Source organism: Hemiscyllium ocellatum, chromosome 1, assembly GCF_020745735.1.
Source record: "Hemiscyllium ocellatum isolate sHemOce1 chromosome 1, sHemOce1.pat.X.cur, whole genome shotgun sequence".
NCBI classification, from domain to species: domain Eukaryota; kingdom Metazoa; phylum Chordata; class Chondrichthyes; order Orectolobiformes; family Hemiscylliidae; genus Hemiscyllium; species Hemiscyllium ocellatum.
Window position 1 is genome coordinate 83,724,153 of NC_083401.1, and position 18,237 is coordinate 83,742,389.

General features: G+C 40.4%; 1 protein-coding gene across 1 annotated transcript in view; it reads left to right on the top strand.

Moving 5' to 3' along the window:
- cwc27 (CWC27 spliceosome associated cyclophilin) overlaps positions 1 to 18,237 on the top strand; it is a 268,357-nt gene that overhangs the window by 67,876 nt on the left and 182,244 nt on the right. The window contains exons 9-10 of the mRNA XM_060823753.1: positions 10,784 to 10,823; positions 12,354 to 12,481. Of these exons, the coding sequence (XP_060679736.1) occupies positions 10,784 to 10,823; positions 12,354 to 12,481 (168 nt within the window). The remainder of the gene's footprint in view (positions 1 to 10,783; positions 10,824 to 12,353; positions 12,482 to 18,237) is intronic.

Here is an 18,237-nt window from a genome sequence, read left to right on the forward strand (position 1 = left end):
TCAGAGTCAAGATTAGAGTTAGCTACTGACTCATCCTGGACCAGAACTCGTAAGTCTCTTTGCACTTCAGACTTCTGGATTTTCTCCCCATTTAGAAAATAGTCCATGCCTTTATTATTCCTACCAAAATGCATGACCCCACACTTTCCCACATTGTACTCCATCAGCTACTTCTTTGTCCACTGTCCTAAACTGTCCAAATCCTTCTGCAGCCTCCCTGCCTCCTCAATGCTACTTGTCCCTCTACCTATCTTTCTATCGTCTGCAAATTTGACCAGAATGCCCCAGTTCCTTCATCTAGATTGTTAATGTGTAAAGTGAAAAGTTGTGGTCCTAATACTGAACCTTGCAGAACACCACTTGTCACTGGCTGCCATCGTGAGAAGGCCTCTTTTATTCCCACTCTCTGCTTTCTGGCAGACAGCCAAGCTTCTATCCACGCTAACACCTTGCCTCTGACACCATGGGCCCTTACCTTACTCAGTAGCCTCCTGTGCAGAACCTTGTCCTGAAGTCCAGGTACATAACATCCATTGGCTCTCCTTGGTCTAACCTGTCCGTTACTTCCTCAAAGAATTTTAGTAGATCTGTCAGGCATGACCTCACCTTGTGAAACCACGCTGACTTTGCTCTATTTCACCATACACTTGCAAATATTCCGAAATCTCATCCATTACAATGGATTCCAGATTCTTACCCTGACTGAGGTTAGGCTAATCATTCTGTAATTTTCCATCTTTTGCCTTACTCCCTGATTCTACCAGTTCCTGAAAGATCACCACTAACACCTCCACTTTCTCTTCAGCTATCTCCCTTAGAACTCTGAAGTGTAGTCCATCTGGTCCAGGTGGTATATCTACCTTCAGGACATTCAGTTTTTCAAGACCTTCCCCTTGGTGAAGGGCACCATACTCAGCTCTGCCCCCTCACTCTTGAATTTTGGGATATTACTTGTGTTTCCATGTGTAACTAAAAATGACCGGGTCATTGATATGTACATCAATCAGTTGGTTAATTTGGAAATTACCCATATGGTTAGCCTTTGAAATGTGGCTGGCACGTTTTTCATACCAAACAGCATGACTTTAAACTGATACAGTCCATTCAGCGTTATGAAAGCCAAAATTTTCTTTGTTCTTTCAGACAAAGATACCTGCCAGTATCCTCTGAGCAAGTCCAACTTCAAAATATAAGTTGCTTCTCCCACCTTTTCAATACAGTCTTCCAAATGTGGAATTGGCTAGGCATCAACCTTTGTAACTGTATTGACATTGTGATAGTTCACACATAACCATTGGGCACCATTACTATGGGTGAGCTCCAGTCAATGTAACTCACTTCGATTATGTCATCTTGGAGCATGTGTTTAATCTCCTTTGAACCTGTGCCAACTTTAACGGGTTATGCCGATAAGGATTTAATCAACAGCATTTCCTGTATCTACAATATGCATAGTTAGATTAGTACTTACCATCTTATTTCCACAAATCTCCCCATGTGATAACAATAACTCTTCCAGGTCAATTCGATTTTCTTCTGGAAGGTAACTCCATTTATTTCAATCTTTGATAACTTCCCTATTGTCCAATTTAGTTGAAGGAATGTCCAATCAGAATCCTCTGAACTTAGTTCTTCACTCTGTGTTGTAACCAATAAAGTATTCTCCTTTTGCTTTCCTCCCCTGTCAAAATACCTTCTGAGCGTATTCATGTGATACATTGTGAAATTTCTTTCTGTCCTTATCAAATAGTTCACCTCATTCAATTGCCTTTTGACTTAATAAAGTCCATTAAAGGTTCACCTATCACTGGAAGTAAAACTAACACCGTATCTCTGATATCAAAATTGTGAATTTTTGATTTCCTGTCTTCGCGTTTCATTGTATGCTGTGGTACTTTTAAATGCTGTCTGGCCAACTCCCCTGCTCTATTTAATCATTCCCTAAAATCAGACACATAGTCCAAATATGTGGTGTCTGAATTATGACTTATCAATTTCTCCTTAATCAGTTTTAGTGGTCTTTTCAAAAACTAATTCAAATGGACTGAATTTGGTCCATTCATTTGGTGCATCTCTGATGGCAAAAAGTTCGAATAGAATTCCTTTATCCCAATCATCTGGATAGTCTTATCTCAATATGAATGTCTTTAATGTCTGATGCTGCATTTCTAGTGCCCCCTGTGATTCTGGAAGATGTGCATTAGATTTGAGTTGTTTTATTCCTAAGCTGTCCATAATTTCCTTGAATAATTTTGATGCAAAAATTTACCCTTGATCTTTGATCTGAATGTATTTCTGGGTAGTCCGTATCTAGTGAAATATTTGAGGAACTTCTCTACAATCCTTTTAGCTGTGATATTGCATAATGAATAGCCTCTGGAAATCTAATGGACACATCCATTATTGCTAGGAGAAAGTGAGGACTGCAGATGCTGGAGATCAGAGTCCAGAGTGTAGTGCTGGAAAAGCACAGCAGATCAGACAGCATCCGAGATGCAGGAGAGTCGACGTTTCAGGCATAAGCCCTTCATCGGGAATTCCACAATACCTCCTTTCTGTAACCCGTTGGCATTATGACTTGATGAACACCTGCCTATTTCTCATCTACCTGAATATATGATTGTCTCCTTTTCCTCATTAAGAGATTATTTTTAAGATAGTAGTACACCGGGATACATCAGAATTCTTCTCCCATGTATGCTTTTTGATACAATTGGTTTAGTTCCTCATCTTTCTGCTGTAACTCAGTTAATTTCTCTGAATTAAATATATCTGCTTTGTCATCTATTTGCTCCTGTTCTGTCTCCACCATTTGATCAAACCGAGTCTAATTCCACTTTAACTTTCTTATCTGTACTCTTTGATCTCTCCTGTTTCAACTGATGACTTTGTGACTACGTCACCACACACTCCCAGGATATGTATCTTTTAATAGTTCAGTTGTCTGAGTTTCCACTGGCCTTTCAACCACAGTAGGCAGCAGTTCTACCTGTGAACCATCTGTTGATAGCAACGACAAATTGTATTCCTTGAGCTGAGAGTTTGTCCAATACGCCTGCCACGACTTCTCCACTTTTCACTGGATACTTTAACCTCACTGTATATAATTGAGCACTTCTTATGAATTCCCATTATTAGCATTTTTTTCTGGCAGTAGTCTTTCAGAGGTACATATTTCCTCATCTTTCAGCATCAAAGATCAAGAGGATCCTGTATTTCTTAATATTGTAACCTCTTCACCTGCTGCTCCAGGCCTATGCGAGTAAACTTTACTTTCACAGGTGTATGGTTTAAGAAGATCTCTCCAACCAGGTGGTACATTCGGATGCAGCTTTTTAGCCTCCACTGTGCTTTTTGTTAGCACTCCCAACAAAATTCACTGACTTATCCTGTTTTCTTACATCTGGCTTCCTAGTGCTTTTTAACATATCATAGAGTCATCGTGACGTACAGCACGGAAACAGACCCTTCGGTCCAACTCATCCATGCCGACCAGATAGCTTAATCTGATGTAGTTCCACCTGCCTGCACCCGGTCCATGTCCAAACCCATCCTATTCATATACTCATCCAGATGGCCTTTAAATGTTGCAATTGTACCAACCTCCACCACTTCCTCTGGCATCTCATTCCTTATCCATACCACCCTCTTAGGTCCCTTTTATATCTTTCCCCTCTCATCCCAAACCATGATTTCACGTTGCCTCCTTTATTGTAGTAAAAACACTTTTTAACTTGTTTTTCCCCTTCAAGGGTTTCCTTTTTACCTGTGGTACGTTATCCTTGTGATCTTCACCAAGACCTACCTTTCCCTTACCTTGTGAGGATTTCTCTGCCCCCACCAATTTGTATCCCTCATAGATTGAAATTGATTTTGGAAGCCAAACTTTGATTTATGGACCAACTCATAATCATTAGCCATTTCAGCTACTAATCTTGCTGTTTTAACTCTTTGCTCTTCCACATGAGTTCTTATTACCTCAGGAAGTGAATTTTTGAATTCCTCCAAAATAATCATCACTCTAAGAGCCGTCATAAGTTTGTTCTTTTTTTTAATGCCCTTATCCACCTTTCAAAATAACTTTGTTTGATCCTTTCAAACTCAATGTCGGTTTGACCAGGGTCCCTCCTTAGATTCCTCAAATGCTGTCTGTAGGCTTCTGATACAAGCTCATATACACTTCAAATTGCTTTATTCACCACCTCTTACCTCCAAGGTTCCTCCTCTGATTGTGATGTGAATACCTCACTAGCTCTACCTACAAGTATTGTTTGGATTAACAAAACTTACATGGTTACCCAATTCATTTGTTTAGCTACCTTCTCAAATTAGATGAAAAAGGTTTCTACATCCTTCTCCTTAAATTTAGGCACTGCTTAGATATATTTGAACAAATCCTCACCAGGCCCTTGGCTACCATGGGTTTGCTCACTCTCACTCTATTCCTCACTAAGCTTATCTTCAGCCTTCATCTCCATCCTTTTAAGCTATCTTTCCTGTCAAGTGCCAATCTTTGAAGTTCAAACTCCCTTGTCTATCCTCCTTTCCTCTCTCTCCTTTTCCCTTTCTTCTCTCTCTTTTTGTTCTGTTAAAGTGACTTTTTCTCTTTCCTCTGCTTTCAGTTGCAATTCAAACAGCTTCAATTCTTTTGCCCTTTCCTTTTTTTTTTCGCTCTAACTTAAACTGTTTTATTCTCAATTGAATTTTAGCAACCTCCAAAGTTTCTGATGGCGTTTCCAGCAAACTTAAATGCTGAGCTACCGCCATAATTATCACTCCTTTCCTTATGGATGAAGGTAACTCCGACTCCAGCTTGACTGCCAATTCCAGCAGCTTTTTCTTGTTCACCTTTTGTAAAGCCAACAAAATCACTTCTTACACCCTCAGAAAACTCTTAGTGACTGAAAGAGCCTTTACTACACAAAGCGCTGTTTAAACCAACTGAATTCACCTGACACAAAAAGCACAGACACCTCCCACTCACTGCCTTTGAGTCCAACAACCCTAATCCCAAATTGGAACCATTGAATAAATCCCACAAAGAACCCCCAATCTGTTATGGACCAGGCCAGACTCCCTCAAAACATTTCAAAAAAGTAGCCCAGACTCTAACTTTTCTAGTTGTTTTAAGCAGATGTAAAGTGGATATTCCAGGAGTGATGCAGCTGGCCCAATCATTCAGTTTCAAACAAAACAGAACTTATTTTACACATGAACAAAAGAAAACCAAATTTAGAATAATGTAACTATTTGAAAACCCTATCACAACTTAATGATGCTGTTCCAAATACTTGCAGTATCCCCATAAACACCCCTTTGGCAAAATAAGGTAAAATCAAACACAGAGTAAAAAGTGAGGTCTGCAGATGCTGGAGATCAGAGCTGAAAATTTGTTGCTGGTTAAAGCGCAGCAGGTCAGGCAGCATCCAAGGAACAGGAAATTCGACGTTTCGGGCCAGAGCCCTTCCTGATAAAGGGCTCTGGCCCGAAACGTCGAATTTCCTGTTCCTTGGATGCTGCCTGACCTGCTGTGCTTTAACCAGCAACAAATTTTCAGCTAAAATCAAACACAGGTTCTTACAGGAGAGATGTCAGAGAGAGAGAATCAGCATGGAGTTCTTTCTTTGACCAGCAGCTGCAAACAAAATAGCTTGCTAAACCCAAACCAGAGAAAAGCTGAGCTGGGAAAACTGCTCCACTCCCCTTTCATTGTCCAAGTGTTTTCTTTTTAAAACTTGACAGCCTTTGAACTGAGGCAGTATCTGTTAGCGATAATCAAATTGGCCCTAAAATCCACACAAATCAGACACATTGGAATCTGAGCATTTGTGACCCCTCTGGGGGGGAAAAAGCCAAGGAAACCTAACGTTGTTAAAGGAGCAGTATTGTCACACATAGCAGGATTTGAACCCAGGCCCTCAAAACGTTATTTGGGTCTCTGCAGATAATACCACTGGACCATAACCTTACTCCAACTCCAAACAGCAGAGTGTTTGCCTGATTTCTATTGACTTCAGGTTTGCTCAACTTCCTTGATGCTACACTTGGTCAAGTGCAGCTTTGATATCAAGGGCAGTCACTCATACCTTATCCCTGGAATGCAACTCATTTGTCTTTGTTTGAACCAATGTTTTAAAGAGGTCAGGATCTTAATGTCCTTGGTAGAACCCAAATGATTGTGAGTGAGCAGGTTTTAAAGAACAAAGAAGAACAAAGAAAATTTACAGCCCAGAAACAGGCCCTATGGCCCTTCAAGCCTGAGCCGATCCAAATCTACTGTCTAAACCTGTCGCCCAATTCCTAAACATCTGTATCCCTCTGCTCCCCACCTACTCATGCATTTGTCCAGACGCATCTTAAATGAATCTACCGTGCTGCTTCTACCACCTCTGCTGGCAACGCATTCCAGACACCCACCACCCTCTGCGTAAAGTACTTGCCGCGTGTATTCCCCCTTAAACATTTCACCTCTCACCTTGAAAGCCTGACCTCTCGTTATTGAATCGCTCACCCTGCGGAAAAAGCTTATCTCTTTCTACCCTGTCTCTACCCTTCATGATTTTGTAAACTTCAGTCAGGTCCCCCCTCAATCTCCTTTTTTCTAATGAAAACAAACCTAACCTACTCAATCTCTCTTCATAGCTAGCACGTTCCATACCAGGCAACATCCTCGTAAACCTTCTCTGCACCCTCTCCAAAGCGTCCATATCCTTTTGGTAATGTGGCAACCAGAACTGTACACAGTATTCTAAATGTGGCTGAACCAATGTCTTGTACAATTTTAACATGACCTGCCAGTTCTTATACTCAATACCCTATCCAATGAAGGCAAGCATATCATATGCCTCCTTGACCACTCTATCCACCTGTGCAGCAACCTTCAGGATACAATGGACCAGCACTCCCAGATCTCTCTGCTTATCAACTTTTCCCAAGGCTCTTTTGTTCACTGTATAATTCACTCTTGAATTAGACTTGCCTAAATGTATCACCCCACATTTGTCTGGATTGAATTCCATCTGCCACTTATCTGCCCAACTCTCCAGTCTATCTATATTCTCCTGCATTTATTGACAGTCCCTTATGCTTTCTGCTCCCCCACCAATCTTTGTGTCATCTACAAACTTGCTGATCAGACCAACAGAGCCCTCTTTCAGATCATTTATGCATGTCGCAAGCAACAGTGGCCCCAGCACTTATCCCTGTGGAACACCACTGGTCACCTTTCTCCATTTTGAGAAACTCCCTTCAACTACTACTGTCTTCTTTGCTCAACCAGTTCTTTATCCACCTAGCTAGAACACCCTGCACACCATGTGACTTCACTTTCTCTATTAGTTTACCATGTGGAACCTTATCAAACGCCTTACTAAAGTCCATGTATATGACATCAACAGCCCTTCCTTCATCTATCAACTTAATCATTTCCTCAAAGAACTTTACTAAGTTGGTAAGGCACGATCTCCCCTGCACAAAACCATGTTGCCTATCATTGATAAGTCTATTCTTTTCTAAATATAAATAGATCCTATCCCTTAGTTCCTTCTCCAGCAACTTTCCCACCACTGACGTCAGGCTCACTAGTCTGTAGTTACCCAGAATAGTCCTACTACCCTTTTTGTACAGGGGTACAACATGAACAACCTTCCAGTCCTCCAGCACCTCACCTGTGTTTAAGGATGCCATAAAGATATCTGTCAGGCCCCCAGCTATTTCCTCTCTCGTCTCCCTCGGCAACCTGGGATAGATCCCATCCTGTCCTGGGGATTTGTCCACCTCAATAACCTCTAGCATACCCAACACGTTTTCCCTACTTATGTCATTGTGATCCAGACTAATCAAACTTCTATCTCTAATATTATTGCTAAGCATGTACTGCCTCATATCACTCTTGATGGCACTTTCCATCACTGTATTCATGGTCTGAGAAGGCTGATGGGGTAAGTAATTGGCTGAAAATATGTTGCTGGAAAAATGCAGCAGGTCAGGCAGCATCCAAGGAGCAGGAGAATCGACATTTCAGGCATGAGCCCTTCTTCAAGAAACTCTAGAAGTTCCTGAAGGAGGGCTCATGCCCGAAACGTCGATTCTCCTGCTCCTTGGATACTGCCTGACCTGCTGTGCTTTAACCAGCAACACATTTTCAGCTCTGATCTCCAGCATCCGCATTCCTCACTTTCTCCTAAGGAGTTGGCTGGGTTGTATATATCCTGGGTTTCATGTACTATATATGCTTGGGCAATTTTTCACATTGTCAGATAGATGCCAGTGTTGTAGCTATACTGAAACAGATGGTCTCTGGGTGTGGCAAGGTTTGGGGCACAAGTCTTAATTACTTTTACTGAAATGTTATTAAGGGTCATACACTTTGTAGCATCCACTGTACATCGAGTGAATCGAATTGGCTGAAGACTGGCATCCGTGGTATTGGGGATCCCTGAAGGAGCCCAAGATGGATCGTCCACTCAACACTACTGACTGTAATTAATGTCATTTTGCTTGGTGCTGCTCCTGTCATGCCCTTCTGCACTCTTCATTGAACCAGGGCTGAACCCCTGGATTGACGTTAATGATATGGGGGGGATATATAAACCATGAAGTTACAAATTATGCTTGAATATGATTATGCTACTGCATGGCATCTCATGAATGCCTAATTTTGAGTTGCTAGATCTGTTTGCAGCATGGTTACAATATCACACAACATGATGTCATGTATTCTCTGTGAAAGTGGGATTTGGCTCCACAAGGTGCTCACTCTTGCAGATGCATCTGCAGTAGACAGATTGATGAGGATATGGCTACAAATAAATTTGTGTCTTTTTGGTTCCTTCACCACTTTCCACAGTCTCAGTCGAGCAACTAGCTTCTTTAGGACTCAACTAGCTTGATTAGTAATGCTACTGCCAAGTCACTGCAGGTTGAGACATGGAAGGGCATTTTGCACCCTCAACACTCTCATTGATTCTTCCAGATGGTGTTCAACATGAAGGCACACATTTATTTGCAGAGGATGGGCGGCAAATGGTAATCAGCAGGCAGTTTCCTTTGCCCGTATTTGACCTGTTTCCATGAGATTTCATGGGTCTGAAATCAATATTGCACAGTCACCACCTCCCTGTGGGGTAGGAAGTATCCAGGGAAGGTGATGGTCGCATATCTCCTGAAACGTCTGCCACTGCTCATCAACTGGTTTATCTTTTAGTCATCTTGCCCAGTCTGCACAGGTCAAATCTGTCCTAATATTTTTGTTGCCTTTGTTTAACTCCAGAATACTGTTGTGGGATTCCAGTTTGTCATCTTTGAACTGAATTTGAAATTCTAGCATACTATGATCACTCTTCCCAAGAGGATCCTTTACAATGAGATTACTAATAATCCCACATTGTTACTCAATACTAAATCAATTCCAAATCCAGAATAGCGTTCTTTCTGGTTGGTTCCACAAGACATTACTTCAAGAAACAATCTCTAATACATTAAACAAACTCTACCAGCAAGATGTGGAGGCTTTGGAGAGGGTATGCAAAATATTTACCTGGATGTTGCCTGGTTTGGAGGGAATAAGCTATGAGGAGCTATTGGGAAAACTCAGTTTGTTTTCACTTGAGCGTAGGAGGCTGAGGATGTTTACAAAATCATGAGTGGCATGGATAATCTGAGTCTTTTTCCTAGGGTAGAAACATCACTTGCTGGGGAACATAGACTTAAAATAAAAGAGGTAAAGTTTAAAGGAGATGTGAGAGACCAGGTTTTTTTAAACAAAATGGGTAATTGCCTAGAATATTTTGTCAGAGGAGGAGGTAGATGTAGATACAATATCAGTGTTTAAGAGAATAAGCAGGGAAAAGAAGGATACTGACCTTGTAGAGGCAAGGAGTTTTAGTTGAGAAAGTGTCACATGTCACTATTGGCTTGGTGGGCCAAAGCGCCTGTTCTTGTGCTGAACTGATGTTTGTACCTCAAGTCCACCTTTGCCAATTTGTATAATTCAGGCTATATGCACATAAAGCCACCCATGATTATTGCTCTTCCTTGCTTACAAGCTATCAGTTTTTCATGGTTTATGTTGTGCCACACTGCTGGAATGCTGTTTGGGGACGTGTAGATTACTCCCACCAGGGACTCATTTCCCTTGCTATTTCTTATTTCTACCCAGACTGATTCTATGTTTTGATCTTCACTGCTGATATCATATACTGACAAAGCTATACATCTCCTTTCCCTCCTGCTTATCCTTCCAAAACAGAGTATTCTTGGATGTGCAGTTCCTAAATCTTGTCTCCACACAGTCACATCTCAGAAATTGCCATCAAGCCATACCCATTTATCTTAATTTGCAGAATTAACATATTAATTTTATTCCAAATGCTTCAGGTATTCAGATACAAAAGCTTCAAGTTGGTCTGTTATCAAATTTCTCTACTCTTGAAGATTACTTGGTGCAATATGATGTTCACATATTCTGTCCCTCTTTTATTTTTTATTAACGATCAGTCTCATCGTTAAGTTGCATTCCTTCTTCATCCTTTAAATTTGATTTTCTAATTGTATATGGAACTGAACCCTCCCCTCTACTGTTTAGTTATGCTATATATAACCATATTGTTGAAATAAGATGAGCTTTATTTTTGAATGGAGATGAGAGTTTAGTCTCTCTCTCAACTATGTCTATTCACAGAATTATAAATGATTGCCACTGAAAATTGTTAAGTGCAGAAAATGGAATAATTTTATCACTGAGTGTATATCTAATATTCTGTCCTTATTGTTTTACCTCCAGTGAGCCAGGAATAACAAAGACAAAAAGGGAATCTGACAAGGTATAGTAATGGACATTCTTTGCAGAGAAATAATTATTGAATCATGCAGCACATTGATTAGGCCACCTTTGGAATACTGCATTCAGTTCTGGTCTCCCTGATATAGGAAGGTTGTTGTGAAACTTTGAAGGGTTCAGAAAAAAATTACAAGGATGTTGCCAGAGCTAAAGGGTTTGAGCTATAGGGAAAGACTGAATAGGCTGGGGCTATTTTCCCTGGAGAGTTAGAGGCTGAGAGGTGACCTTATAGAGGTTTATAAAATCATGAGGAATAGCCAAGGTGTATTCCCCAGGGTGGGGGAGTCCAAAACTAGGGGGAATAGGTTTAAGGTGAGAGGGAACGATTTAAAAGAGATTTGAGGTGCACCTTCTTCATGCATGTATGGAATGAGCTACCAGAGGATGTGGTGAAGGTTGATACAATTGCAACATTTAAAAAGCATCTGGATGTGTACCTGTATAGGAAGAGTTTAGAGGGATATAGGCCAAATGCTAACAAATGGGGCTAGATTAATTTAGGATATCTGGTCAGCATGGATGAGTTGGACCAAAGTGTCTGTTTCCATGCTTTATATTTCTAAGACTGTAAACAAAATCAAAAGAGGCTATTTGGCCTGTTGTGTCAAAAACAGTTTAAAAGAGCTATTCGACACCCAAACACCTAATGATCACCTGTGTGATGCAGGCAAGGCATTCTTTACAGTAAATCTGCCATTTGGGGAGCTTTAGCTTCAAATTATTAAGCCAGAGATTGAGCTAGGGTCAATGTGATACATCAGGAAGGGGATATTTACCTAGATCCTGGACAAAGACAATGTAGGGCAATCTGATTTGGTCCATAGTCAAGGATAGAAAGATATAACAGTGCGTTTGGTAGATATGGGAACCCAGAAGGTAAAAATTGAGGAGTCTCAGCCATGCAATTATCCATCATGTTTGAGGAGTTTGCAGCTTGCTTAAAAGCAGGGTTTGCAGGGTGGATGTTAGTAGCTTTTAGTCCACAACTTTCCACTATTCTCAGACCCTGAAACTTTACTCATTCTACTTGCTAATACAAACATCTGCCCCTCCCCTTCCTCTTCCAATGTGTTTAGGTCTTACCATATTCCCTCTCAGTCCACACTGTATTTCTCTAACCACATTCAAACCTTTGGAAAAACTGAACCTGACTTTTGAGTCCCAGGAATCTTTCACAGAGGCTGTTCAAAATATGAAACTTTAACCTGTCTGCTAGCAGCTCCCATAAGGAACTCTTATAATGAAACATAGTGTGAGTTGAATCATAAGTAATAGATATTTAAATGACCAGATTTTTGTTTAAAGATAGTTATTTGGGCAAAAGTGCAATTGTAGTATATTGACTAAATCTGCTGACAAGAAGTATCAATCTATACAATAGTTTCAGTACAGTATACATCTGGCTTAGTCTATTTAAATCATTGTTTAAATATGTGATTGATATAAATTTTGATTAGAAACCCCAACTATTTTATGGTAATTTTACAAACATGTCAAATATTGACTTTTCCAGGAGGAAGATGATGAATCTGACTGTGAAGAATGGGAAGAAATGCTGAAAAAATTGAAGAAAGATACAAATGAAGATGTTAAGCATCAGCTGAGAGAGGATGATGATGAGAAAAAGAAACTCAGCCGTAGGTCAGTCAAGCATTTTTAATCATTTAGTCTGAAATAATAGCTGATCATAAATCTGAATTATGATAAAATTTGAGCAGTTCTTTCTTCACCATATTTCCTTCTGAAGTTTCTGTACTTTTAGTTCAGCAGTTTACTACCAAAAGGTTACATTTTCTACATTAAGTAATATTTGCATATGGAACGTATTTTTATCATTCCTGTTGAAATTTAATTTTGGAATAGTTACTGGAATATTGGTTTACAAACTACTGTGTCCTAGTTCATCTTGTTCATTTGCATAAATATGTCAGTGGTAATGTTGAATAATTCCAGACCCTGTTAAGAATTAGAAGACGTTAAAAAAGATGTGAACTAGATATCATTCTCTGGTGGTTAGCATAAGACCTAATGTAGGCCTAATTATAATTGGGAAAACAATTGCTTTAAATTCATTTTAAATTCTTAGATTGCCATTGTAATTAAGAGTACATTTTAATACATGGTTCTTCAAAAGGCAAATAAGTCACAATATGTGTGAAAAGTTGGCAACTGAGTAAAGCATTGTAATTTTGTTTCAGGTTGAACTTGCTTTAAAATGTCAGCGTTGAAGCGTTAATGGAAGTGCAGTTAAATTTTACCATCAATAACAAATTGTTTTGACTTTGGAAACCATATTGAATGATCTGAATTATATTAGTCATGACAAGTAGTTACTTGCTAGCAAATTTCTCATCTGATTTTCCCTCAACCTTCATGGCACCCTTTTAAAGTGTATTTCAACTCAGTAACTGTCACAACAAAGAGTTGTTATTGCATAAACTTCCGCATGATTTATTCAATAGTAAGTTCCAACGTGTGTTAATTCAAGTGTTACAATAGTGTTTGGTTATAGTCAATGGTAAATAGGTAATACAAACTGATTCTTAGAGCCTGAATCAATAGGACTCAATTTTCTTGTTCCAAGTGGACTCTGTAATGCAGTCTGTGATTTTACATGTATTTTATTATCATTTATTTTTTAATTTGAACAAGTGGCATATTTGCTTTTTTATGTCTAAAGGAATTTAATGATTAACCTTTGGTATTTTTGTAGCTATGGTAATTTATTTTAAAGTACCGTTAAAAGGCAGTGTTTTAAACTGTTTATAATTCATATAAGCTGGCATCATTAATGTGAATCATAGAGTCATACAGTGTGGAAACAGACTCTTAGCCCGACCAAGTTTCACAAACTAAACTAGTTGCACTTGCCTGCATTTGGTCCATATCTCTCCAAACCTTCCACGTTCATATTCAAGAACCCCATCGAAATGTCTTTTAAATGTTGTAACTGTACCTGCATTCTCTGGTAGTTCATTCCACATTAGTCATCCCACAGGTCCCTATTAAATCTTTCTCCTTTGACCATAAAAATATGCCCTCTAGTTTTGAACTCTTCCCCCCTGCCCCAAGGAAAAAGACCCTTGATTTTCACCTTGTCTACTCCTCTCATGATTTTACAAACTTCTATAAGGTCATTCCTCAACCTCCTGTGCTTCAGTGAAAAAAAACCTCCCAACCTATTCAGCCTATCCTTGTAACTCAAGCCCTCCAGTCCTGACAACATCCTGGTAAATCTTTATTCAGTGGTCTGAGCAAAGAAAATGAGCATTCTAAATTCAGTCTTAACCATCCTGTCTACCTATGATACAACTTTCAAAGAACAATGAACCTGAATCCCTAGGTCTCTCTATTTTGACGGCATTACTCAGGATCCTACCATTTACTGTATAAGTACTGCCCTTGTTTGTTTTACCAAAATTCAATACCTTGCATTTATCCAAAATAAATTCCATCTGCCTGGCTTCACACAATTGGCTTCATTGTTCAAGATCCCTTAGATAATCTTAGATAACCGTCTTCATTGTTGAGGAGGAGAAAGTGAGGACTGCAGATGCTGGAGTACCAGAGTTGAAAAATGTGGTGCTGGAAAAATACAGCAGGCCAGGCAGCATCCGAGGAGCAGGAGAATCGATGGAGCCCTGAAGAAGGGCTTATGCCTGAAACGTCGATTCTCCTGCTCCTCGGATGCTGCCTGGCCGGCTGTGTTTTTCCAGCACCACATTTTTCACTTCTTCATTGTTAACTATATCACTAATTTTGGTGTGATACACAAACTTACCAACCATGCCTCCTAAATTCTCATCCAAATCATTTGTATAAGTGACAAACAAAAGTGGACTCGGCACCAATCCCTGCAGAACACCACTGGTTACAGGCCTTCAGTCTAAGAAGTCACCTCCACCACCACCACTTATCCCTGATTGCCAAGTCAATTTTTTATCCATTTGGCAAGCTCTCCATGAATCCCATGTGGGTCTAACTTTAGTAATTAGTCTACCATGCAGAACCTTGTCAAAGGCTTTACTAAAATCCGTGTAGACAATGTCTACAGCTCTGCTGTCCTCAACCTTTGAGTTTTTTTGAGGATATAACCAATCAACTTTGTAAGATGTGATTTCCCATACACCAAGCCATGCAGACCCTAGTCAGTCCTTTGAGGAGCAGGAAAATCGACGTTCCTGGCAAAAACCCTTCATTAAGAATTTTGCCCGACGTTTGCCCGAAACATCGATTTTCCTGCTCCTCGGATGCTGCCTGACCTGCTGTGCTTTTCCAGCACCACACACTTGGCTCTAATGTTCAGCATCTGCAGTACTCACTTTGGCCTAATCAGTTCTTGCCTCTTAAAGGATGTAAATCCTATCTCTCAGAATCCCCTGCAATAACTTATCCACCAATCGTGTTAGACTCATAGGTCTATAGTTCCCAGTCTTTTCCTTACAGCTTTTCTTAAATGAAGGCACAACATTAGCCACTCTCCAGTCTTCCAACACCTCACTTGTGGCTGTAGATGATACAAATAGCTCTGCTCGGGCCCTACAATTTCTTACCTAGCTTCCCACAACAGCCTGGGATAAACTTGATCAGTACCTGGAGATTTATCCACTTTTATGTTTTTTTAAGATCTCCAGCACTTCCTCTTCTATAATGTGTACTATTTTCAAGACACTAATATTGATTTCCCTGAGTTCCCTAGCCTCCATTTCTTTCTCCACAGTAAAGACTGACGCCAAATATTCATTTAGTATCTCTCCCAAAACCCATCTCCTGTGGTTCCACAAATAGACAATCTTATTGATCTTTAAGGGACCGAATTCTCTGTCTAGATGCTATTTTGCTCTTAATGTATTTGTAGAATCTCTTTGGATTATCCTTAACCTTATCTGCCAAGGCTATTTCATATCCCCTTCTTGCCCCTCGCCCTCCATTTCCTTCTTAAGAATGTCCAACGCTCCTTGTACTCCTCAAGAAATTCACTTGATCCCGGTTGCCTATACCTAATATATGACTCATTGTTCCTGACCAGAGCCTCAATATTGTTATTCATTTATTGTTCCACTCTGACCAGCCTTACCCTTCATTCTAATAGGAACATAATGGCTCTGCATGCTTGTTATGTCACTTTTGAAAGCCTCCCACTTGCCAATCATTTCTTTTTACTGTGAACAATCTACTCTAGTCAACTCTTGAAAGTTCCTGTTTCATATCATCAAAATTTTCCTCACTCCAATTAAGAACTTTAACTTTTATGCAAGGCCTATCCTGTTCCTTAACTATTGCAAAACTAATAGAATTATGATCACTGGTCCAATGGTGATCATAATACTTCAGTCACTTGCACTGTCGTTTTCTTACCCCCAACAGAAGGTCAAATTTTAGGTATATCTACGTATTAATAAAGAGAATTTTCTTGAACATATTTAACAAACTCTTCACCATCCAAGCCCTTTACACCATGGCTGTCCCAGTTTATGTTTGGAAGGTTAAAATCCTCTACAGTTACAGCTCTAATATTCTTACATACATCTGAAATCTCTGTACATGCTTGTTCCTCAATTTCCATCTTACTATTAGGGGGAAAGTGCACTCCTATAAAGACGATCATCCCCTTCTTATTTCTGAGTGCCATTCTTATAGCTTCACTGGACCATCCCTCAGAAATATCCTCTCTTAAGGAAATATTACTGTTGTACTTAATCAAAATGCTAAACCCCCTCCTCTCTCACCTCCTTTTCTACCCCTCCTTTTGCATAAAACCCTGGAACATTGAGCTGCCAGTCCTGTCACTTCCTCAGCCATTTTTCTGTAATAGCTATGATGTCCCATGTTCCCATACATGTCCTAGGTTCATTTGCCTTATCTGTAAGGCCCCTTGCATGGTAATAAGTGCAGTTTAATTAATCAGAGTTGCTTCATTCTCTGACTTGCTCTTGCTTGTCTTTTAGTAGAACATAGAACAGTACAGCACACTACATGCCCTTCGGCCCCGGATGTTGTGCCGTGCATTTATCTTAAACTAAAATCAACCTAACTTACACGTACCCAACGTACTGCTGTCCGTGTGCTTGTCCAGCAGTTGCTTAAATCTCCCTAATTACTCTGACTCTACTACCATCGCTGGCAGTGCATTCCACACACCCACCACTCTGCGTAAAGAACCTACCTCTATGACACCTTGTGACAGCCATTCTGACCTGGGAAAAAGTCTCTGGCTACCTATGCTATGCCTCTCATTACCTTGTACACCTCTAACAAGTCACCTGTCTTCCTTCTCGCCAGTGTGAAAAGTTCTTGTTCACTCAACCTCTCTTCATAAGACCAGCTGCCAATCCAGGCAGCATCCTGGTAAATCTCCTCTGCACCCTCTCTAAAGCATCGACATCCTTCCTATAATGAGGCAACCAGAACTAGACACAATATTCCAAGTGTGGTCTAACCAGGGTTTTCTAGAGCTGTTGCGCACAACCTCGTGGCTCTTAAACTCAATCCCCCTGCTAATGAAAGCCAAAACACCATACATCTTCTTAATGACCCAATCAACTTGGGTGGCAACTTGGAGGAATCTATGAATGTGGACCTCAAGATCCTACTGTTCCTTTTGGAAGAAGTAACAAAAAGGATTGATGAGGGCAGAGCACTCGATGTGATCTATATGGACTTCAGTAAGGCGTTCAACAAGGTTCCCCATGGGAGACTGATTAGCAAGATTAGATCTCATGGAATACAGGGAGAACTAACCATTTGGATACAGAACTGGCTCAAAGGTAGAAGTGGTGGTGGAGGGTTGTTTTTCAGACTGGAGGCCTGTGATTAGTGGAGTGGCACAAAAATTGGTGGTGGGTCCACTACTATTCGTCATTTCTGTAAATGATTTGGATGCGAGCATAAGAGGTACAGTTAGTAAGTTTGCAGAGGACACCAAAATTGGAGGTGTAGTGGACAGCGAAGAGGGTGACCTCAGATTACAACAGGATCTTGATCAGATGGGCCAATGGGCTGAGAAGTGGCAGATGGAGTTTAATTCCGATAAATCTGAGGTGCTGTATTTTGGGAAAGCAAATCTTAGCAGGACTTATACACTTAATAGTAAGGTCCTAGGGAGTGTTGCTGAACAAAGAGACCTTGGAGTGCAGGTTCATAGTTCCTTGAAAGTGGAGTCGCAGGTAGATAGGATAGTGAAGAAGGCGTTTGGTCTGCTTTCCTTTATTGGTCAGCGTATTGAGTACAGGTATTGGGAGGTCATGTTGCGGCTGTACAGGACATTGGTTAGGCCACTGTTGGAATATTGCATGCAGTTCTGGTCGTCTTCCTATCGGAAAGATGTTGTGAAACTTGGAAATCTTTTGTGAACCCTTTCAAGGATGTTGCCAAGGTTGGAGGATCTGAGCTACAGG